This window comes from Marmota marmota, unplaced genomic scaffold, assembly GCF_001458135.2.
Source record: "Marmota marmota marmota unplaced genomic scaffold, marMar, whole genome shotgun sequence".
NCBI lineage: Eukaryota > Metazoa > Chordata > Mammalia > Rodentia > Sciuridae > Marmota > Marmota marmota.
The window spans coordinates 1,647,782-1,673,115 of record NW_026000170.1 but is presented as its reverse complement, the minus strand read 5'-3'; the positions used below and the strand labels follow the sequence as shown (position 1 = coordinate 1,673,115).

At 38.0% G+C, this 25,334-nt stretch overlaps 1 protein-coding gene across 5 annotated transcripts in view; it reads left to right on the top strand.

The window, feature by feature from the left end:
- The window catches only part of Eva1a (eva-1 homolog A, regulator of programmed cell death), a 60,819-nt gene that overhangs the window by 30,636 nt on the left and 4,849 nt on the right, over positions 1 to 25,334 (top strand). For 4 of the 5 annotated variants that reach the window (XM_048787426.1, XM_015499860.2, XM_015499858.2 and 1 more), the window contains one exon: positions 1,410 to 1,580. In XM_048787426.1, the coding sequence (XP_048643383.1) occupies positions 1,481 to 1,580 (100 nt within the window). In that variant the 5' untranslated portion in view covers positions 1,410 to 1,480. Of the gene's footprint in view, positions 1 to 850; positions 1,140 to 1,409; positions 1,581 to 25,334 lie in introns of those variants that run through there. The other variant, XM_015499857.2, reaches the window with a different exon arrangement.

The window sequence follows — 25,334 nt, the reverse complement described above, 5'->3', positions numbered from 1 at the left end:
GGGGGGGGGGGGTTGGGGGACAGGCAGGAGGGACTGGATCTGAAACAGCCTTGTCTCACTGCACCTGGAGACAGAGTGTAGTCACTTCATTCTCTTCCTGGATCCTGGGGTCCTCACACCTGCTGAACTCAGGCTGGTATTTCTAACCCTCCACCTGTACCATCCGATTACCACCTCTTAGGAATTCAGAAGGCTGTTGAAGGAGACCCTACGCTGCCCCCTGGGCTCAGGAGGTCTCTCAACAGTAGCCAGACCCTTCTCAGAGTCCTTGAAGCTCCCATTCTTCATCCTGCCACTCAGGGGCTCCCAGATTTTTGTGGTTGTTTCTGTTGATCTGAGTTTTGTTTTATTTTTCCCTGAAGCCTGCTGGCACTTACCAGAGTGGCAGTTGTCTTTTCTGTTGTAACCTACTCCATCCATCTGTGGAATTTCAGCTCTCCAGGCCATTTCAGTGTGGCCCAAGTAACTGACCCCTGTGATCCACTGAGAGCCCAAGTTTCTTCCCTGGCCTCTCTGTTCCTCTGCTCACCCTGTAACTCAGTTCCCTGGCCTCAGCTCACAGCAGCCTTAAATGCAAGTACCAGGGTCCTTACCATTTCTCTCCCTCCATCTTTAGGGGCTTTTCTGGACGTGTTTGCCTAGTGAACTAGGTAATGACTATGCTGGGTCTGAGGACCATGATGGGGAAGGGATGTGCTCCTGCAGCCAGAGGCAGCATCACTGGACCCTGAGATCTCTGTCCTGGTTCTGACTCCTAGAGGGACAGTTCTGTCAGTGGATGGTCTGTGCATGTCTGTGGATGGCCCAACACAGGCACAGGCGGAATCATGGAGTTGGGGTCAGGGAGCGGGCTGAGCTCTTAAATTCTCAGGAATATTTTAGAACTCAAATGACTTTTGCAGCTCTGGGATAGCCAGCTCTGGCCCACTGCCAAGGGTACACAGTTTTTGACCTGAGGGATAAGGCAAACTGATCAAGGTACACAAGTGTCAGTGCAGGCTCCAGCAGGGGAAGAAGAGGATTAGAGCAAACTGTGGCTTGGGGTTACAGTGCAGGGATTAAGGTGATGGAGATTTGAACCCAATGGACAGTTCCTCAAAGGTGAACCAGGGAGAATACAATAAAGAGTACTCAGACAGGTAAGAGAGATGTGCTAAAGTGGGAAGTAATGAGATGGGGAAGAGAGAGGAGAAAGGCTGGGGAAAACAGATATAAAGAATTACTGCATCCTTGAAAACCAAGAAGCTCGCTTGAACAAAGAGGACAAAACCCTGGGTCATTGTGGCTCCCTGGCTGGGAAAGTTGGCTGCATTGAGGAGATGGCTCTTTGTTCTTGAGCCTAAGCTACTTGGAACACAGTCCCTAGAAAGCCGAATGTACCTCATCCCTCACTTTATGTTTCTAAACAGAAGAGAAGAGAAAGAGTGTGGCCCCGTTGATTCAGCTGCAGCATCTCTGGGAAGTCTCTGCTGGATGCAGCATGAAGCTCCCCTTCAGCCACAGCACCGAGCCCGTGATCGCGGAGCACATGGAGATGGCTCTGCTCAGCAACATCCTGGCAGCCTATTCCTTTGTCTCAGGTGGGTGCCTGTTCTCTACGGGGTCAGGGCTGAGGCCTAGGTCCTGGTCCAGGGCTATTTCCTGGGTGACCATCTCTGATCTTATACTAGGAGGAAAATTGCGATGGAACTGTATGTAGCAAAGGCTCTGCCTCTGCTGAGTTTTGAAATGAAAGGTCTTCCTGTTAGAAGTGAAGATTGGCATTTTCTAATTTGGTGGATGAAGGGTTGGTTCTAGGAGCTTTATTTTGCTGGAAATATTTAATTTCCTTTCAGCAGAAGCGAGTGAAGTAGCCTGGGGCCTATTGTTGGCTCCTGTCATTGTGCATCAACTCTGATGAGGAAAGAGGCTTTGAGTAACTTAGCCTGGTGATTTCTATGCAGTTCTCAGCCATACAGAGGTGTGTGTGTGTGTGTGTGTGTGTGTGTGTGTTTCATATTTGGGGGCTGCCTGAGGTGTTTGGGAGAGAGGGAGACAGAAGGTAAGTCCAGAAGCATCCAATATTTCCTCTTTCTTGGTGCAAAATTCACTCCTTAGGAAGATGGCCATCTCCTCCAGATCATTTCTGGACACCTGATACTGTTCATATACAAGGAATGAGTTTCTAATTTTTTTACGAGTCTGCCTTTGTTTTGTTTTTCCTGACATTTCTGGATGTTGTATGAAAAGGAAGGGACTGGGGTACTGATAAAATTTCCTTTGGGAAATTTCCTTTGGGTTTTACTTTCTGATTCTCTAGCCAGAGTTCACACATGGTGACCTGAGTTAAAGTGTAAGACCTGACATTTCTATTTACAGTGGCAAATCTGAACCAAAGGAAATTTGGTAAAGGAAGTCCATGGCTTCTCTTTGTGAGAGGATTGTGGATGACGTGGAACCTGACTACAGAAAGGGGGACTTCTCAGAGTTTACCTAGCTGGCTCCTTTGTGTTTGGCAAGATGAAATATGGAGTTCGCATGTGACTCACATCCAGGGTTTTGTGTTCTTGGCTCAGTGAAGCCCAGGCCATTGGTCACCTCCTAACCCTACTTACAGAAGACTGCTGTCTCCTTCCCTGGTCACCCACACATAAGAGGAATTTTACTTTTTCTCTTTCTTCAAGGATTTATTGGGGAGAGAGGACACTGGAGATAGAATAGAGATGTTTAATATTCTGACATCATGTTTTCATAAGCAATTGGAAGGTAATCTCCTGACTCTACAGTGAAGATGTCCTCTAAATGAAGTAGCAGTGTGTTAGAAAGAGGGCCTGGATTTTCTAAGGTCCCAAGTTAGCTGTTGCAAAAAAAAAAAAAAAAAAAAAAATTGTCTCTGGTGAGAGCAAACAGACTACTGGACTTTGGAGTTCAGTTCAGTACAGGAGGTACTTGGCACTTTTCCATTTTGGTCAGCATGACCCTGAGTTGTGACCATTGAATGTGGTAACTCTTTGAATGGTCTGGTGTTTACTGTGTATCTTGTGATTTTTGTCAAGGATGAAAGGGTACATGGTACTGTTTTTCTATTCCCTCTAACTTTCTGTCTTTACACCCCATCTTCTGGAATGAAATGCTGTTTGTGATGCAAGAAGACAGTGCTGCTTTTAAGTGTAGGTTAAGATTAAATAAAGAGAATGCAGGGAGGCCTGGGGATATAGCTCAGGGACAGAGCCCTTGCCTAGCATATACAAAGTCCTGGGTTCAATTCCCAGCGACACAAAGAGAAAAAAGAAAAAAATAGTCTGAAACTTTAGAATATGCAACAACAAACCCCTCTATTACATATAATTTTAGTATACTAATATTTTTTTAAAAAAAAATAAAGAGAATGCAAGAAAATGGAAAGTAGAATGTCTAAAATGAAATTTGTTAGATCCAGTAAATATACTTGACTGTCAACTTGACTGGATTGAGAGATGCCTAGAAAATGAGTAAAGCACAGTTCTAGATGTGTCTGTGGAGGGTTTTTCCAGAGAGGGTTGGCATGTGGGTTAGAGAAGTGAGTGGGGAGACCAGCCCTGAATATGAACAGCACCATCCAATAGGATGGGGGCCTGGAAGGAACAAAAGAGTTGCATAAAGGGAAGCTCTCAGACAGGCACGCTCCACTCTTCTTGAGCAGGTACATTTCTTAATGTTGCCATTGGTTGTGGACATCAGACTCCAGATTCACCAGCCTTTGAATGCAGACTTGCACCAGCCACTCCCCAGGGGGCTTCCAGGACTTTAGCCTCAGAATGGGGACACATGATTGGCATCTCTTTTTCTGAAGCTTCTAGCTTCTTGGATTGAGAAAGAGCTGCTTTCCCTGATTCTCTTGCCTGCAGACAGCCACTGGGGAACTATTCAGCTCTGACAGTGTAAGCCAATCTAATAAATTCCCTCTTATAATTACACACACACACACACATGCATTTTCTGCTGGTTTTATTCCTCTGGAGAATCCTACTGCAAGTTGCTTCTTGTCCTATTCATGTGGTCTGTTACTTTAACAAAACACTAGCTAATACACATGACTACCTCATTCCTTTGTCCAGCTTCTAATTAAACCAGTAGATGAAACCCTGAGTGAATCCTGATCACTTTCTCTCTCTACGTGTGTGTGTGTGTGTGTGTGTGTGTTCATTCTGTGTTTGGGGCCACTGTCTGAGGGGTCGGTAGTCTTCTGGGAGACAGGAACACTGAAGGTATGTGAGTCTGGAAGGGTCTGATGTTTGTCCCTTCTAAAGTTGACTGTTTAGGAAGATGGCTGACTTTCTCCTCAAGACCATTTCTGGAGATTGATACTCTTTATATTAAAGGAGACATCTAAAAATACATGGAAATGCTGCATGATTTGCAAGAGCAAACTACTCCTGTGCTACTTGAGTGAGTTTCAAATTTTTGATGGATGGCTCTTGTTTTGTTTTTCCTGATGTTTCTGAATGTTGTTTGGAAAGGAAGGGACTAGGTTCTGATTAGATTTCCTTTGGGGAAGGGCTAGTTTTACTTTCTAAATCTCTATGCAGGGTTGATATGTGGATACCCATTCTCCCTCTGCAACCAAGTTACCAAGCACTGCTGCTGTTTGTAGGTGAACGCCAGTAGAAATGCATGTTCTCCCATCTCAGCAGAGCCTTTCACATAGTGCTTTAGTTTTTCCATTGATTCTGGATACCTCTTACCCTTGTTCCTCGAAACAGTCATTTCAAATCATGGCTATTCCAATAATTAAACTTTTCTGCTTACCAAAATGCTCACTTAAGATAAATGACAAGTGACAAACTTATTTTTTATATTTAAGAAAAAATGTAGCATTAATGATTAAAGGTTAAAGTCCATAACATATAAGGAGCTCTTACAAATTGGTAACAGTGTTACTAAAGAAAAGGTGGCGAAGGACAACAATTAGCAGTTTGCAAAAGGAAAACTGGAAAAAGACAAATTGCGAATAAAATGTAAACCGTTTAAATTCTAGCAAATAAATGGAAAATGTTAAAAAATGCAATTTACATTTTTATTTATACAGTTCTTAAAGATCTGCATGATTAAGTATATTAACAGTTTGGAGAAAGTGTGGGAAAATGAGTACTTGAATATAGTGCTTATGGAAATGTAAATTGCTATAATCTCTTTAGAGATTTTAGAGATTTTCTCTAAAATCTTTCTCTTTTCTAGAGAAAGATTTGGCAATATCTATCAAAAGCCTTAAATATGCAAATGTACATTTACATATATATGACATATATTTTTTATACACACCTATATATATAAAATATTACATTTTAGTCAGCAGTCCCACTATTAGGAATTTTTTCTTCCAAGGAAATAATCAGGCAGAAATATTACCATGAGGACAAATCACTGAGCCACATCCTCATCCCTTTTTATTTTTTATTTTGAGACAGGGTCTCAAAGTTGCTAGCTGCTTAGGGCCTCTGTAAGTTGCTGAATCTGGTCTTGAACTCGTGATCTTCCTGCCTCAGCCTCCTGAGTCACTGGGATTACAGACGTGCCTTACTGAGTCTGGCTGAACTAGAAAGATGTTTTATGATGTGCTGTTGAATGGATAAAACCTGTTACCACAGAGCATATGCTCTATATAAATATCCCATTTAAATAATCCCATTATTTGTGTATATCCTTATATAAATGTAACCACATTTTATTATAATTTATATCTGGGTGCTAGATATAAGATTGTATGGTTATGTCTCTGTATATTTTTAATTTTCCTTTGCTTAGCTGTATTTTTAAAGTAGTCTATAACTCATTGATATTACTTTACAATAAGTAATGTATTTTATTAGGATATTTTTACTTATATTACACCTACATTAAACAACTAACATTCACTTTTATTTTCTGATGTCTTGAGCTCAATTTTAAATGTCTCAAAAATTACCACTTGGATATACTGTAAGCATTTCAAATTCAACCTGGCCTAGAATGGAATATTTTCCTTCTCTTTAAATATGCTTTTCTTTTTGTGTACTCTTATGGTTTGGATGTGAGGTGTTTCCCCAAAACTCATGTGTGAGATAATACAAGAAGGTTTCCAGGGAAAGTGATTGGGTTATAGCCTTAACCTAATCAGTGAATTAATACCCATGATAGCGATTGACTGAGTGATAACTGAAGTGGTAGGGTGTTGGCTAGAGGAGGTGGGACTTGGTATTTGGCTTTAGGGTATATGTTTGTGTCTGGCAAGTGGAGTCTCTTTCTCTGCTTCTTGGTCATCACATGAGCTGCTTCCCTCCGCCACATTCTTTCTCTATGATGTCCTGCCTCACCTTGAACCCAGAGGAATGGAACCTGCTGTCCATGGACTAAGACCTCTGACACTGTGAGCCCTCAAATAAACTTTTCCCCCTCTGCAGTTGTTCTGATCGGGTCCTTTGGTCATAGCAAAATAGCTGACTAAAACATGTACCTATCGAGGACATCACCTAATCCAGAAATATGATTTTTAACTTTTAATGTGTCTTATTCACTGTCCATATCAATTCATCAAGGGTCATTTCATTCACCCCTCATGGTCCCACATCTCCTCCTTTATTCCCATCATCACTGATTTGGTTCAAGCCCCATCCTTCTTTTGCCTGCATTGCCATAATGGCACCCATGGCCCTCCTGACTCCTATCCTGCTTCTTAGTCCATATTTTCTAACAAAGCAATCTTTCTAAACTGCAGATGTGATGATGCAGTGCTTTTCACTTTTTGAATTCCTTGGTGGATCTTCATTACCTCTGGAACAAAATCCAAACACATTTGTGGGGTTTAACTGATAGGATTATTTTTTTTAAGCTACAAACAGTAGAAAAACCTCAATTTGTTGGCCTAAACACATAGGAGGTATCTTACCCACTCATGCTCTCCCCACATGTATTTTGTTTCCTTCCCTCTCAACACTTGGATTAGAGGAGTTCACATTTCCTAACTATTTGCAAAGAAACCCATTGGAGCCAGAATATAATACCTTATAATGAGGATAATAATCTTATTAGCAATAATAACCTCATCAATAACTTCAAGTATAGTTATTAGAAAGAATAAATGGAATAATTATTCATTTTAATTTAATTATATTTGATACTACATTTGCCTGGCTCAATCTTCCATTTTTACGTTTTTCCTTAAAAGTCACCTTGTAATGAGTTTGGCCTTTGTTACTCTACTTCCCTCCCTCTGCCAGCACACATTCAACACTTCATGTTTACCTTTCTACTTTTTCTGTTTTCACCTTATTATCATTTAATATACTACATATTTTATTTATTATTAATCTTCCCTACTAAAATATAAAATCCTATGATAAGAGAGATTTTTTTTTCTTTTTCTTTTTTTGTTTGTTTGTTACCTGTTCTATAGCCTCAGAATGTAAAATAGTTCCTGTAAGCCATCAGATGCTCAATAAATCAGTGAGCAAACATGTATCAACAACCACAATAGAAAAAGACATCTCAGAGTGGCCCCCTCCATCCAATTTCTAATCTTGAGTTCTTCCTTGGCTTCTATGTATTCTTCTAGAGCTCTTCCCCCCCCACCCCATTCTTTCTTTTCTTTTCTTTTTTCTTTTTGGTACCAGGGATTGAACTCAGGGTTGCTTAACCACTGACCCACATCCCCAGCCCTTTTTAAAAATATTTCATATAGAGACAATAGAGACAGGGTCTTGCTGTGTTGCTTAGGGCCTTGCTAAGTTGCTGAGGCTGGCTTTGAACTCACCATCTTCCTGCCACAGCCTCCCGAGCTGCTGGGATTAAAGGCATGTGCCACTGCATCCAGATCCTTTCAGTTATTTATGCAGATCTAGGAAAATATAAGCACACAGTGACCTCCTTCCCTAACTTGTGCACAGGTAACATATCAAACACACTGGAGCTATTTCAGAGAGGGGCCTTCCTCATTCTTTTGGGCAGCTACATACTATTCCATTGTATAGATGGGCCATCCATCCTTTATCCAGGCCTTTTTACCATGGCTAGGAGCAAGTGGTTCAAATCTGTACAACAAACAAAGATGTAATAAATACCATGACTTGTATGTTCAAGTGGATCTGCAGAATAAGTTTCCAAAAATACAATTGCTGGATTAAAATATGTGTAAATTGTTAACAAAAATATCACCAAATTTGGAGAAGTTTCTTCCTTTTATATTTCAAGTGATAATTTGTTGAGGATTGGTATTAGTTTTTCATTAAAGATCTGGTAGAATTCTGAGAATCCATCTGGTCCTGGGCTTTTCTTTTTTGGTAAGCTTTTGATGGCTGCTTTAGTTTCCTTACTTGAAATTATCCTCCTGGTTCAATTTGGGAAGGTAGTAAGTCTCTACAAATTTGTCAGTGTCTTCAAGATTTTCTAGCTTATTGGAGTATAAACTTTCAAAATAGTTTCTGATTGTCCTGTATATTTCAGTTGTGTCTATGGTAATATTTCCTTTTTCATCACAGATTTAAAAAATTTGAGTTTTTTTCTCTCTTTCTTTTGGGAAGCTAGTATCACCCTGATACCAAAACCAGACAAGACTATCAAAGAAAGAAAACTTCAGATCAATAACCTTGATGAACATAGATGCAAAAATTCTTAATGAAATACTGTCAAATCACATACAAAAACACATTGAAAAGAAAGTGCACCATGATCAAGTAGGTTTTATCTCAGGGATGCAAGGTTGGTTCAACATACAGAAATCAATAAATGTAATTCCCCACATAAATAGATTTAAAGACAAGAACCATATGATTATCTCAATAGATGTGGAAAAAGCATTTGACAAAAAGCACCCATTCATGTTCTGAACACAAGAAAATAATAGGGATAGTAGGAATATACCTCAATGTTGTAAAAACTATGTAGGTTAAATCCAAGATCAACATCATTCTAAACAGAGAAAAATTGACAGCATTCCCTCTAAAAACAGGAAAAAGACAAGGATGCTCACTTTCACCACTTCTATAGTCCTTGGAATTCTAGCCAGAACAACTAGTCAAAAGAAAGAAATTAAAGGGATACAAATAGGAAAAGAAGAGCTCAAACTGTCTCTGTTTGCTGGCATGAACCTATATTTAGAAGATCAAAACAACAACAACAACAACAACAAAAAAAAAAAACCTCCAACAGAAAACTTCTAGAATTTATAAATGAATTCAGCAAAGTAGCAGGATACAAAATCAATTGTGTTCCTATACTCCAAAGATGAATCAGCTGAAAGAGATATCAGGAAAACCTTCCCATTCACAATAGCCTCAAAAAAAAATTTGGGAATCAATCTAATAAAATATGTGAAAGACCTCTATGATGAAACTACAGAGTGCTAAAGAAAGATATATAAAAAAATCTTAGAAGATTAAAGATCTCCCTTGTTCTTTGATAGGCAGAATTAATATTATCAAAATGGCCATACTACTAAAAGTGCTATACAGATTCAATGCAATTCCCATCAAGATTTCAGTAACATTCTTCATAGAAATAGAAAAAGCAGTCATGAAATTCATCTGGTAAATAAGAGGCCAAAGCAATCCTTAGCAAGAAAAGCGAAGCAAGAGGCATCACAATCCCAGACTTTAAATTATTGTACAGAGCTATAGTAACAAAAACAGCATGGTATTGACACCAAAACAGACGAACAATGGAACAGAGTAGAAGACACAGAGACAACCCCATAAAAATAGTTACCTCGTACTTGATAGAGGCATTGTAATACACTGGAAAAAAGATTTCCTCTTCAACAAAGGGTGCTGGGAAAACTGGAAATCCATATGTAGTAGAATGAAATTGAACCTCTATCACTCACCCTGCACAAAACTCAAGTAAAAGTGGATCAAAAACTTAGGCGCAGGAACAGACCCTGCTCCTACTAGAAGAAAATGTAGGCCCAACACTTCAACAATGTCAATGACATAAAATATCGGTTTAGGAGTCAACTTCCTTAATAAGACTCCTAAAACTCAAGAAGTAAAATCAATAATCAATAAATGGGATGACATCAAACAAAAAGCTTTACAGCAAAGGAAACAATCAAGAGTGTAAAGAGAGAGCCTACAGAATGGGAGAAAATTTTTGCCATGTGCACGTCAAGTTAGCATCAAAACACCAAAATAACCCAATTAATAAATGGGCAAAGGAACTAAACAGACACTTCTCAGAAGAAGAAATACAAATGATCAACAAATATATGAAAAAATGTTCAACATCTTTAGCAATTAGAGAAATGCAAACTAAAACTACACTGAGATTTCATCACACTGCAGTCAGAATGGCAATCATCAAGAATATAAGGAATAATAAATGTTAGTGAGGATGTGAGGACATGTATATATTGCTGGTGGGACTGCAAATTGGTGCAACCACTCTGGAAAGCAGTATGGAAATTGCTTAAAAACTACTAGGAATGGAACCACCATTTGACCCAATTATCCCATTCCTTGTTTTATATTCAAAAGATTTAAAATCAGCATACTATAGTAAGACATTCACATCAATGTTTGTAGCAGCTGAATACATGATATATATGAAACCAACCTAGATGCTCTTAAACAGATGAATGGATAAAGACATTGTAGTTAAATATATACAATGGAGTATTACTCAGCTATAAAGAAGAATGGATTGATGACATTTGCAAGTAAATGGATAGATCTGGAGATTATCATGATAAGTGAAAGAAGCCACAAAAGTCAAATGTTTTCACTGAAATATGGAAGCTAACCCACAATAAGGGGGTAGAAGGGAAGAATAGATATTCAGTAGATTAGACAAAGGGGATTGAAGAAAAGGGAGGGGGTAGGAAAAGGAAAGATAGTAGAATGAATCCAAAATAATTTTCTTATATAAATACACCATAGTGAATCCCACCATCATTAAATATATCAAAATGAATTCTACTGTCATGTATAACTAAAAAAGAACCAATACAAATAAAAATAAATAAAAGGAAAGATAACCAATAAAATTTGTTCATAATAAATTCTTAATTTTAAGATAATAATAAAAGTTAAGAAAGTTGCATAGATTAATATTTGCTTAAGGAAGTAGGAAACCCTCTTTACTCTCCTTTTTAATCCTAATACAAGAATATTTCAGTGTGTGTACATGTGCATATGTGTATGTTAAGGAGTTGATATTCATCATTTTTTGTTTTCATATACATCTATAATGGACATACAGATTTTTAAAAATATATTTTGGTTTCTTTAAGGTACTTTTTAAGGAGCATATATTATCACTCTGTATTTTTTCAAGAATTTAACAAATAAAAATAAATATATCCTTTAAATAATAAACATTTCTTTGAATCTTTTTTCTTTTTTTATTAAATTATTTATTTATTATGATTTGTTATACACGATGGCAGAATGCAATTAATTTCATATTACACATATAAAGCACAATTTTTTAAATTACTGATTGTACACAAAGTGTTTTCACACTATTCATGTCTTCACACATGTACTTAGGGTAATGATGTCTAACTCATTCCACCGTAATTCCTACCCATTTGCCCCCTCCCTACCCCTCCCTTCCCTTTGCCCTATCTAAAGTTCCTCCATTCCTCCCATACTCCCCCTACCATCACCATTATGAGTCAGCATCCTCATACCCAAGAAACAGTTGGCCTTTGGTTTTTTGGGATTGGCTTACTTCACTTAGCATTATCTTCTCCAACTCCATCCATTTAACTGCAAATGCCATGATTTTATTCTCTTTTAATGCTGAGTAATGTCCCATTGTGTATATATACCAAAGTTTCCCTAGCCATTCATCTACTGAAGGGCATCTGGGTCGGTTCCACAATTTAGCTATTGTGAATTGTGCTGCTATACACATTGATATGGCTGTGTCCATGCAGTATGCTGTTTTTAAGTCCTTTGGGTATAAACTGAGGAGTAGGATAACTGGGTCAGATGGTGGTTCCATTCCAAGTTTTCCAAGGAATCTTCATACTGGTTTCCAGGTTGGTGGCACCAATTTGCAGTCCTACCAGCGATGTATGAGTGTGCTCCTCCCCCCCATCCTCACCAACACTTACCCTTGTTTGTATTCTTGATAGTTGTATTCTTGGAGTGAGATGACATCTTAGAGTGGTTTTGATTTGCATTTCTCTAATTGCTAGAGATGTTGAACATTTTTTCATATGTTTGTTGATTGTTGTATATCGTCTTCTGAGAAGTGTCTGTTCAGTTCCTTGACCCATTTGTTGATTGGGTGGTTTGTTTTTTGGGTGTTAAGGTTTTTGAGTGCTTTATATATCCTAGAGATTAGTGCTCTATCTGATGTGTGAGGAGTAAAGATTTGCTCCCATTTTGTAGGCTCTCTATTCACCTCACTGATTGTTTCTTTTGCTGAGAAGAAGCTTTTTAGTTTGAATCCATCCCATTTATTGATTCTTGGTTTTAATTCTTGAGCTATTACAGGAGTCTTATGAAGGAAGTTGGGGCCTAATTCAACATGAAGGAGATTTGGGCCTACTTTTTCTTCCATTAGATGCAAGGTTTCTGGTTTAATTCCTAGGTCTTGATCCACTTTGAATTGAGTTTTGTGCATGGTGAGAGATAGAGGTTTAATTTCATTTTGTTACATGTGGATTTCCAGTTTTCCCAGCACCATTTGTTAAAGAGACTATTTTTTTCTCCAATGTATGTTTTTGGCACCTTTGTCTAATATAAAATAACTGTAATTATGTGGGTTAGTCTCTGTGTATTCTATTCTGTACCATTAGTCTGCAGGTCTCTTTTTGTGCCAATACTATACTGTTTTTGTTACTTTTGCTCTGTAGTATAGTTTAAGGTTGGGGATAGTAATGCCACCAGCTTCACTCTTCTTACTAAGGATTCCTTTGGCTATTCTGGGTCTATTATTTTTCCAGATGAGTTTCATGCTTGCTTTTTCAATTTGTATGAGCAATGTCATTGGGTTTTGACTGGAATTGCATTCAATCTGTATAGTGCTTTTGGTAGTATGGTAATTTTGACAATATTAATTCTGCCTATCCAAGAACAAGGTAGATCTTTCCATCTTCTTAGGTCTTCTTTAATTTCTTTCTTTAGTGTGCTGTAATTTTTATTGTAGAGATCTTTCACCTCTTTCATTAAGTTTATTCCCAAGTATTTTATTTTTTGAGCTATAGTAAATAGGGTGATTTTCCTAGTTTCTCTTTCTACGGATTTGTCACTGATGTACAGAAATGCCTTTGATTTATGGGTGTTGATTTTATATCCAGCTACTTTGCTGACTTAATTTATTAGTTCTAGGAGATTTATGGTGGAATGTTTTGGGTCTTCTAGGTATAGAATCATACTGTCTGCAAATAGTGATAATTTGAGTTCTTCTTTTCCTATCCATATCCTTTTAATTTTTTCTTTCATATGTCTGATTGGTCTAGCTAGAGTTTCAAGAACTGTGTTAAATAGAAATGGTGAAAGAGGGCATCCCTGTCATGTTGAAGTTTTTAGAGGGAAGGTTTTCAATTTTCTCCATTTAGAATAATGTTGGCCTGGGGCTTAGCGTAGATAGCCTTTACAATGTTGAGGTCCTGATATTCCTAGTTTTTCTAGTGTTTTGAACATGAAGAGATGCTGTATTCTATCAAATGCTTTCTCTGCATCTATTGAGATAATCATATAATTTTTATCTTTGAGTCTATTGATGTGATGAATTACATTTATTGATTTCCAGATGTTGAACCAACCTTGCATCCCTGGGATGAATCTTACTTGATCATGGCGCACTATCTTTTTGATATGTTTTTGTATTCGATTTGCCAGAATTTTATTGAGAATTTTTGCATCTATGTTCATTAGAGATATTGGTCTGAAGTTTTATTTCTTTGTCTTATTTTAGAATCAGGGTGATATTGGCCTCATAGAATGTGTTTGGAAGTGTTCCCTCTTTTTCTATTTCATGAAATAGTTTGAGAAGTATTGGTGTTAGTTCTTGTAGAACTCAGCTGTGTATCCATATGGTCCTGGGCTTTTCTTGGTTGGTATGCTTCTGATGGCATCTTTTATTTCCTCATTTGAAATTGATCTGTTTAAATCATGTATATCATCCTGATTTAGTTTTGGCACATCATATGTCTCTAGAAATTTGTCGATGCCTTCGATATTTTCTATTTTATTGGAGTACAAATTTTCAAGATAATTTCTAAATTATCATCTGTATTTCTGTAGTTTCCATTGTAATATTTCTGTTTTCATCATGGATGTTAATAAGTTTTCTCTCTCTTTCTCTTCATTAGCATGGCTAATGGTTTATCAATTTTATTTATTTTTTTCAAAGAACCAACATTTTGGTTATGTCAATTTTTAAATTGTTTCTTTTGTTTTAATTTCATTGATTTCAGCTCTGATTTTAGGTTGGGATTAAAATATACTCCTGCTTGTCTACATAAACAAGCAGGAGTTTCCATCCTCATATCAAATAAAGTAGACTTCAAGCCAAAGTTAATCAGAAGGTATAGAGATGGACATTTCATTACTGCTTAAGGGAACCATACATCATCAAGACATAACAGTTATAAATATATATGCCCCAAACAATGGAGCATCTACATTCATCAATCAAACTCTTCTCAAGTTCAAGAGTCAAATAGACCACAACACAATAATTCTGGGTGACTTTAACACATCTCTTTTACCACTGGATAGATCTTCCAAACAAAAGCTAAACAAAGAAACTATGGAATTCAATTATATAATCAATAACTTAGACTGTACAGAGTATATTATCCATCAACAAGTGAATACACTTTCTTCTCAGCAGAGCATGGATCCCTTTCTAAAATAGACCATATATTATGCCACAAAGCAAATCTTAGTAAATACAAAAAAGTAGAGATACTACCCTGTAAAGGCCTAGAGAATAAATATTTTCAGCTTTGTGGATCAGAATCTTTTAAACTCAACTCTGTTGTAGCATAAGAGCAGACCAGATAATGCATTAATGACTGGATATAACTGTGTTGCAGTAAAATGAGAACAGTCGGTTGGCCAGATTTGGCTTGTGAGTGATACCATGACAGTCCCTGTTTTAAGTGAGCCTCTTTTCATATGTTGAAGAATCATTTGTATTTTTTTTCCTCTGAAAAGTTGATAACTTTTGTGTATTTTCTTTATTGATGGTCTTTTTCTTAATGTTCTTTCTTGGTGGGTTATTTATTTATTTATTTTGTGTGTGTGTGGTACAGGGATGGAACCAAGATGTGCTCTACCACTGAGCCACATCCCCAGCCATTTTTTACTTTTTGTTTTGAGACAGGTTCTGACTAAGTTTTTTAGGGCCTTGCTAAGTTACTAAGGCTGGCTTTGAACTTGCGATCCTCCTGCACTAGCCTCCCAAGTCTCAAGATTATAGGTGTACACCACCATGTCCAGCTTTCTAGGTTCTTTTTATCTATTAACATTTTGTCTCTGGCATATATTATAATTTTTTTTTCTGATTTGCCATTTGCTTTTACAATTATTTTTCAATGCAAAAGTTTGGAGGACTATTTGTTTATTTATTTATTTTTGTTGTTTGTTTGTTTTCATTTAACTGATATTCTCTGCATGTGTAACTGCAAGCATAGCTGTGCCCACCACATAGGAGCTGGCCAGAATTCAAATCACTTTTCTTATAAGCTTGGTGTAAGGGAGGCCTAGCTAGCTCCCCATCATAAAATTGATGTTAGTCTCAAATTTGGACATTTGAGAAAGTACCCTCATTTCTGTCATTTCTCTTTTATTTCCTCTATATTGTGAATCATGTTAGGTTTGAAGACCTTTGTGTTCTTAGCCCCTACACAGTGCCCAAGGCATTGCAGACTCACAGTAATTTGTGGAATAAATATATTTTATTAAATATACAGTTTGAAAAATTTTTAACATTGGAATATCCCCAATGTTAAATGTTATATGGTTTTGTGAAAGAGAGTTTGGTGAAAGTAGTGCTGTCATACATGGCTGATGGAATATTAATGTACCACTTTTGAAGGATCACACTTTTGACAATGTGTATTAAAAACTATAATAATGTATATCCTGTTTGACACAGAGATTCCTTTTTGAGAATTCATCATAAGGAAATAAACAACAAATGAGCAAAAAGGAAGTAGTATTAAACATAAAAAAGGAAGTAGTATTAAACCAAAAAAGTAGTATTTTTAAAAAAGTAGTATTAAACAACAAATGAGCAAAAAGGAAGTAGTATTAAACATCATTATATTTTTTTCAACAACTTAAGCATCCAAAGGTAGGAAACCATTTTTTCAAACTGTGGTATATTTACTGAGTGGAATACCATGTAGCCATTATTGGTGTGATTGGAGAAATACTATGGAGTGATATAAATAATGTTGTGCATTGTATGAAATATATATCCAGAGAAAAAGTTCTAAATTATATATATACCCTGATTATAACCAAGTAAATATGTACATTTTTATATAACAGGGAAAGAACAGAAGAAAATTCACTTAATATTACCTGCAATTCTGGATAAAAAAGAAAATTCACTTCACTGTCCTACATATTATATAGTTATATCTAGTTGCATATTATGGTGATTTTGTCACTTTTTTCCATTCCCTTCTTTTTAATGTTATATCATATGTATATGTAAATATGTACACACATATCCACATATATAAATATACATACATCTATACATAGACATATATCCACATGTATTAAATTTATTAACTGAACTTCTAGAAATTTTATATTCTTTATTTAGTTTAATAAATATTTTTGAGATACATACCATGAGCAACGCATTCTACTGGATGCTCTGAGAATCCAAAGTGATTCATTTGGATTCAATTTTCTCTTAATCATTTGGGAAAGATAATAGTTACATAACCAATTATAATATAACTACATAAATTGTTGCTTAGATTGAAGGAGCTAATTAATCACATACTCTTCTTTCTTTTCAAACTTAAGGACCTAGAAAAGCATCGGAAGAACAGCATGTCAACTTCAGCAGTGACAAAGCTGGATTAGAGAACATGTCAGAGTCACAGAGTATGTTAATCAGCCTTCCATCACTGTGACAAAAATACCTAAGATAATCAACTTAAAAAGAGGAAAGATTTATTTTAGCTCATGGTTTCAGCCCATGATTGCTTGACCCTGTAGCTTTGGGCTTGTGGCAGCACAGTAGATCATGGTGGGAACACATGGCACAGGAGGTCTGTTCACCTAGGGGTGGTTAGGAAGCAAAGAGAGAGGGAGGAAGGGGCTGCTGTTCCAGTATTCTCTTCAAGGGCACCCTCTCAGGGACCTAAATTCCTCCCATTAGGCCCCACCTCTTAAAGTTCCACCACCTCTCAATAGCACCACAGACTGGTGACCAAGCCCTGACACATGGGAATTTGGGGGACACTCATATAAAGCATAGTGCATGATAGCTATTGAATGACAGGAATTTCCCAGTGTAGGGGAGAAAAGTGAGTGGGTAGCATGAGGGTTAGGGAAATGGAGACTTCCTCATGGGATACATACTGCTTATGTAGTGAGGACAAGAAGATGAAGAGGGTGAAATGAAATTTGGACGGCTGGCCTGTTTGGTACAGAAATTCTCCACTACTTCTTCCTGGGAAGGAACAATTCAGTAAGGGGAGGAAGAGAGGACACAAGCTCTAGTAGGAATCTTCCCTCTCCTAAGGAGTGGGTCAGAATTCCATAGAGACATCCTTATAATCTCTTAAGTGTTTAGAGAAGAGGTTATGCTAAGTACTCCCTGGTTCCACACAAGCCCTGTTATTCTCTTTAAAGCCCACTTAAAAACTTAATCTCTTCTACTCAAAGGATTAGAAACTTTGGGGTCAACAAGAAAGCCCAGGTTACCCTTGCACAGATACCAGTGGACACAGCCTGGGCTGACTGTTGCTCTTCACTCCAGCAGAGCCTGCTGGGCATAATGTGACCTCCAAGGGTGCAAATGAAATTAGCCCCAGGACCTCCACACAGGGCCTCTTCCTGTCCATGAAAACAATGACCCTGCAGGAAACAAGATATAGCAATACATTTATTTTTATTTATTAGGGGAAAACAACCAACAATAGCCCTCCCCACTCTGCTTCCTGGGTAATTAACAGCTGTCTGGATCTGGTCAATACCAGGGTGGATCATTGGCCAAGAGGAAGTGACCTGGAGCAGCAAGTATTGGAGGAAAGAACAAAACAATCACCAGAGAGTTACAGTTCTGGTTTATGCAGAAAAATGATGTAGAAGCGCAATGTAAATTTTATCAGCTATGAAAATCTGCCCTGAGGCATCAGCTTAGGACCCAGTGAGATCCAGGAAACTCCCTTGCCCCTTGCCCGGATTGGTTGCTTTTACTGGGCTTCTCTGGGAGTCTGTGTCTGGGATGCTGTATGTAGAGGATGTTTCTGTTCTGTGGGGATAGGTAAGCTAGAATGAGAATAGCAATTTCCAAAATGGAGTTCAGAAATGCTCTCCGAAATCAGGCTTATGTAACACGTGGGGTGAGGGCCGGGTGTGAAAGCAAGAATTATTTGTGTTTTTTTTTTTTTTTTTTTATTTTTAGTATCAAAATACTTGGCTTATCCTGGTGAAAGCATGGATGTACCTCATCCCAGTTTTATCTTTTAAACAAGACTAACAATACTTACCTGCTCTTTTCGATTGTGGTAATGGTTGAAAGTTGATGACCAGCACAAGGGGATTATCCTGCATCTTGGCAAAGATTCAGTAGATTGTAGCCCTATTTTTGTTCTATCTATCTCTGTTTCTATCACTCATCTATCTTACTTTTCCTTCTCTTCCTTTCCTTTCTTCCTTTCTCATCTTCCCCTCCCTTCCTGTGTATTTCCATCTCTTTGTGCATGCATATATGCCATATGTATATCTGTACATATTTGAACATTCTTGGGTTCCAAAGTTGGGAAAGGGGGCATGAAGAGGAGTGATTCCATTGGTAGCAATTTGGAAAGTAAAGAAGTATCCCAAGCTCTTCTGTTCATCATATAAACAGAATTAAAGAAAAAAAAATCAGTCATCTCAAGTGACTTCAAGTGACCAGAGAAAGCCTTTGACAAAATTCAGCACCCATTCATCATAAAAACACTTAGAAACTTAAGATAGAAGGAACCTACCTCAATATCATAAAGGCTATATATGAAAAACCCAAAGCCGAACTCACTGTAAATGGTGAAAAGCTGAAAACAACTCCTTTAAAATCTGGACCAAGACAAGGATATCCACTCCCACCGCTCCTATTTAATATCTAATGATAGATATTCTAGCCAGAGCAATTAGGCAAGAGAAGGAAAAAAAGGACAAAAATAGAACAGGAAAGACCGAATTATTACTGTTTGCAGATAAAATGATTGTATACTTAGAAGATCCAAGAAAACTTCACCAAAAGACTGCTGGAGTTAATAAATTCAGCCAAGAAGCAGGTTACAAATTCAACATACAAAAATTAATAGCTTTCCTATATAACAACAGTCAATATGCTGAGAAGGAAAACAGTTCCATTCACAATAGCCTCAAAAAAGAAAAAATAAATACCTAGGATTAATCCAACTAAGGAGGTGAAAGACCTCTACAATGAAAACTATAGAACATTGAAGAAAGAAACTGAAGAAGAAATGAGAAGATGGAAAGACTTACTATGTTCATGGATAGGCAGAATTAATATTGTTAAAATGACCATACTACTAAAAGCTGATTAATGCAATTCCCATTGAATACCAATGACATTCATCATAGAAGTAGAAAAAACAGTCCTAAAGTTAATTTGGAACAACAAAAGACCCAGAATAACCAAAGTAATTCTAAGTTAAAAAAGCAATGCTGGAGGCATCATAATACCTGACTTCAAATTATACTACAGAGCTATGGTAACAAAAACTGCATAGTATGGACATAAAACAGACACATAGATCAATGGTACAGAATGGAAGAACCAAAGACAAACCCACACATCTACAGTCATCTGATTCTTGACAAAGGTGCCCAAAACATACATTGGAGAAAAGACAGACTTTTAAACATGTTGTGCTGGAAAAACTGGTTATCCATATGTAAGAGAATGAAACTAGACTCTTATCTCTCATCCTGCACAAAAATCAATTCAAATGGACTAAAGACCTAGGAATTAGACAAGAAAATTTGCAACTCTTAGAAGAAAACATAGGGTCAATACTTAAGCATACCGGCACAGGCAAAGACTTTCTCCATAGGAACCCTAAGGCTCAGGAAATAACGCCAAGAGTTAATAGATGGGATGGCATCAAATCAAAAAGCTTCTGCATGTCAAGAAAACAATTCAGAATATGATGAGGGAGCTTACAGAATGGGAGAAAAATCTTTGCTAGCTACTCTTCTGAGAGAGAGCATTAATGTCTAGAATTTATAAAGAACTTGAAAAACTTAACACCAAAAAGCAAAAAACAAATAATTAATAAATCAGAATTTAAAGGTTTTTATAGTTATACATAGTGGTTGGGTTCCTCCCAGTAAACTTATACATACATGGAAATAAATTTTAATTCATGATCCCCCTGCTTTACCCTCCTCTCCTCCCTCTCCTTTCCCGTTCTCCTTTCAGGATTATTTTAAATTCTTCTTTTCCTAGAGGAGAATTTTCTCAATAAACTCTTGTTAATTTTTTAAAAAATATTTTTATTTTATTTAGTTGTATATGGACACAATACCTTTCTTTTATTTATTTTATGTGGTGCTGAGGATCGAACCCAGGGCCTCGCATGTGCTAGGCGAGTGCTCTACCACTGATCCACAACCCCAGCCCATCTTGTTAATTTTTTTAACACTCATTATGAAATAATTCTTTGTAGAATTCTAAGAAAACTCATGTAGAATGTTCTGTAATGCTAAAAGGGGTATTAAGTGTTCATGGAGTTCCAGGCATGTCACTTTGAGCAGAACTACGCTAATGTAAGAGAGAGGGCTCTATTTTATTGAATCTTAATTATTCGTGGGGGAAAAAAAAGACCCAGGAGGGTCCACATCCTGGCATTCCAACAAAGGAATCAGTAATGAATCTGAAGATGGTATGTTTGGGGTTCAAGAGTGGACAGTGAGACCCTTGGCTTGTCTGCAGTAAAGGCTTTTATGAAGGAGTTTGGGATATGGTCATGGGAGACTGGAATTTTGAGGCTTTAACAAAGATTAATTTTTGGGAATGGGGGGGGGTAAGCCATGTAAATGGGAGAACAATTAAAAATGTGTCATTGATATCTATCTTCAAAATATAATGGAGGAATGAGGAACTAGAATCCAGTTGTCAAGCTGGGAAGCTGCTGGAGTCACCCAGCTGTCATGGAAATGGCAGTGAGAATGGAAGGGTTGGGTGAGACGCATTAATTCAGGGAATGGAAGCAAACGAGGGAGTCAAAGAGGATCCCGGGCCTTGGGCATAGGTGACTGGTGGACTGAGGGGACACCTCAGGCAGAAAGGTAACAATTGAAAGGAGAAAGGGGCAGAGGACAGGTAGAAGGAAAGAGAACCTAGATGGTTGGAGGTAAAAGGAGAGGAATTTCATGTGGGATGTGTTTTGTATGAGGTTGGAAGTTACAAAGGAGTTTTTAACATAAAAATTAAAATTGATCAGAAGTACATCTCTTGAGATGGATGAGTCCCCCATTAGTTTATTTATTTGTGGGTAAAGATCACTCATTAAAAAAGTGAGGCATGATTCAGTCAAAATTCTATTCTAGTTTTCATTTTTCATCGATATGGTTGTTGAGAAAGTTTGTTCACATAAATACATAGATAGGAGCAGAAGGAGTTTTATTATAATGACATCACTCAAGTCTTTGAATTAAATTTATGTTGTATGCCAAAAATCAGAGTGATCTGTCATCAAAAATTATTTGTAATGAGCTATCTGCTGACAACTTGATTAGGCCTTCTGTTTGTTGAAAAGTAAGAAAGGAAACAAAGTTGGAAAGGGATGCATTGCCCAGTCATTGGAGGCTTTTGCCTCCTGTTTTTTTTTTTTTTTTAATATATTGGGGATTGAACCTGGGGGCACTTTACCACTGAGCTACATCTTCAGCCCTTATTGTTGTTGTTGTTGTTATTATTATTATTATTATGGTACTGGGGATTGAACTCAGGGACACTCAAGCACCGAGCCCCGCACCCAGCCCTATTTTGTATTTTATTTAGAGACAGGGTCTCACTGAGTTGCTTATTGCTGAGCTAGCTTTGGACCCACAATCCTTCTGTCTCAGCCTCCCAAGCTGCTGGGTCCTTATTATTTTTTATTTTGAGATGGGGTCTTACTAAGTTGCTGAGGCTGGCCTCAAACTAACGATCCTCCCACCTCAGTCTCCTCGGTCACTGGAATTACAGGCATGTACCACCGGGCCCAGCTTCCTTCCTGACTCTGACATTAGTATTTTGAGTTATTTTCCTTGGTGGCCACTTTGGTACTTCGGGGTGGTACACTGTGATAAGGTTCAGGGTGTGGGAGCCAGTCTTGCCTTTTGTGCAACGGGGGAAGGGCACATTCAGAAGGGTGGGATGGGAGAAGGGCCACAGTGGAGGTGTGCACAGTGGAGGTGTGGAACTGGTAAGCACATCCCTCCTCAACGAGTGCTTTCTCAGGTGGGTCATGTAGAGGAAAGAACCGTGGAAGTGTCCAGTGAAGGTCTGACAATTAATTTCTTCCAAACCATCCAGCCTGTTTGCCTCTTAGTACATGTTTGCACTGTGAAAACTGCTAATCTAGAGAAAAGCCCAGAGCAGTGAGGTAAAGCTTAGGCCATTTCAGACTCACAGAGACTTAGGCAGGGTCAGTGGCCTAATGGGGCTGTGGACACGTGGACAGAGGGAGGACTCTGGGTTCCCTGACCAGCTGTCGCTACAGGAACAATGACCTTATTCCAGCCTGACGCAGCTGGTGGCAGAAAATCAATTCTGTTTGCAGTTGGGGTGCAGATTTCTGAGGCAGAGTCAAGCCTGTTTTAGAGCAAAGGGGCTCCAAGAGAACTTTGGACAACTCAGACAAGCCAAGAAATGGCTCCCGGAGAAGGTTTTGTCTTAACAAACAACAGAACTGATTTTTCTAGAAAATAGATTTTTTTTTTTTCACTTTGCTTTGTCCAAGTGGATTTTACTTTTGAATTCTCACTGGGACTAGGTCTTAGGAAACCCATCTTGGACTGAACTTTTCTTCCTGGTTTGGTTTTTCATTCCCTGTATCCACTGACTTTTCACCTGCTCTGCGTTCACTGAGCCTGCCCAGGGTGCCACACGCACACAGGTTTTCAGTCAGACACACTTGATTCCAGTTATGTTTTATCCTGTGCCTGTTTCTCCTATCAGACTTGGAGGTTCCCATGAGGTTGGAGATGACTAAGGTCATTTGACTAATGAAGGAGAGAGACCTCCTCTTACTTTATAAAAGAAAGACAAATCATTCTCTCCTTACCCCATGGGAAAGTCCCAGGCTTTTATTTGTCCTAAGACATGTCCTGTGTATTCTAAGGGCTTAAGAATTTCCAAGATTGCTCCAGGATCTAGAGGAGACTCAGGCCCATTCCGACCCGTCATCAGATAGTACGTTGTTTTACACTTTGTGCATGTTAATTGGGATCCTGCCGACATGAGCTAATCATAGATAAATGCAGATTGGTGTGAAGTTCATAGGCTGTCCAGGTCACTGTTTCCTCAGGGAAACTATAAACCTAAGGGTAAAAGTGGTGCCTTCTCTGTGGTCTCAAAGTGAACATGTGCTGGTCAGTTTTGCAAGCACTGATTGTCCCAACACTTCTGTGTGGTAGATCCACATCAGCATTGATACCGATTCCACAAAAGCATCAGGAAATGATGAGAAGATAATAGACTCCCAAACTGGACAGATTTGGATTGGTTTGCTTGGTTCTTTTTAATTGTCACAAGGCATCTAGAAGTCACACCACCTCTTCTTGCTCCTTTTATTTCATCAAAGACAACCAAAAAGGAAGAAAGCAGGTTGGGAAAGGCAGGAAGAAGGAGATGAAATAAGAAAAAGAGACTATTTTAAAACCTGGGGGGGGGGGGGGATGATGTCATGGGTTGCATGAAATTATAGGAACGTATTTGGATACTTTATGTAGGTTCTAGAAAATCAGAGACTTAAATAACATTTCCTGCCTTTGCCAAGCATCCATTTCTAGTGGAGACACAGATGTAAACAACTGGTGGAAAATTAGGCAGTTGGCTATTTGTGATGGCGGCAGACAGTGTTGGAGTGACTAGTCCCAGGAAGTGAAGGAGTCTGTGAGGTGTTTTGTGAGCTTGTGGATGAGGTGGAGACCTCGAGGCTAAACACAGGATAAGTAGGGTAAGTCACATCTACCGAAGACCACCAGGCCCCCTATATATTTCAGTTTCATATTCACCATTCACCAGGCTAAATTAGTGTCTTTTTCCAGTATTTTTGCATTATCTTGGGTGGGGAGTTAGGCAAATTCATTTCAGAGGCCACTGGTTGGCTTTGAGAGATCATTTTAGATGACAATATCAAAATTGGTTTTAAAAAATCTCTCAACACTCTGGAACCAGAGAGAAACTAAGTGGAGTTTTTGTATTTGAATAAAAAGAATCCTAATGGGCAAGGTATTTTTTTTTAATGGAGAAATAAAATTTAATGCCATCACCTTTTTTCAAGACTTACATGGTTTACTCAACAGTAAGTACAGTACGTGAGAGTATCTCAATTGGTAGTAAAGTTACAGTTCAGGGCTATATAATTGGAAATACAGTATTTATAGAGGGAGGAGTTATGGTTCTCTTTATTTTCTATGCTGGAATATTATGATGTTTAGAGAGTGACAATGATATCAACCAATGGTATTTGAAACCTAGCTATATGCTAGTTGTTGCCATAGAAAAGAGGAATTTAAGATTCTATAATTTGTTCCAAGCCTTGTATACTTTCCCACACATATGTGGTTTTTCACACCTCTGTGCCTTTGTTCATGTTCTTCTCTCTGCCTGGGATACTTTTCCCCATCTTCAAATGGCTAGCCCACCTCAGCCTTCAACTCTCAGTTCAGTAACTAACTTTCTTTCTAGGACCCCCATATCACATCTTGGCTTCTCCACTGCCTCTGTGTTTCCAGAGCTCCCACCTCCCATTTCTATTATAGTTCTTCATTTTTATAATGGAACAGGGTGGATTTGGATCCCTGCTGCATTGTTTGTACCCTAAGGCTGGTGCTCACTGGGTTCTCTGCATTTGTGGATATTATATTAGCTGGTAGAATTCAGTTTCAGGTTACTTCACTATGCTTTTCTCCTATTTGTTGATTATTTTATCCACTAGTCTTGTTTTTTTTTTTTTTTTTTTTTTT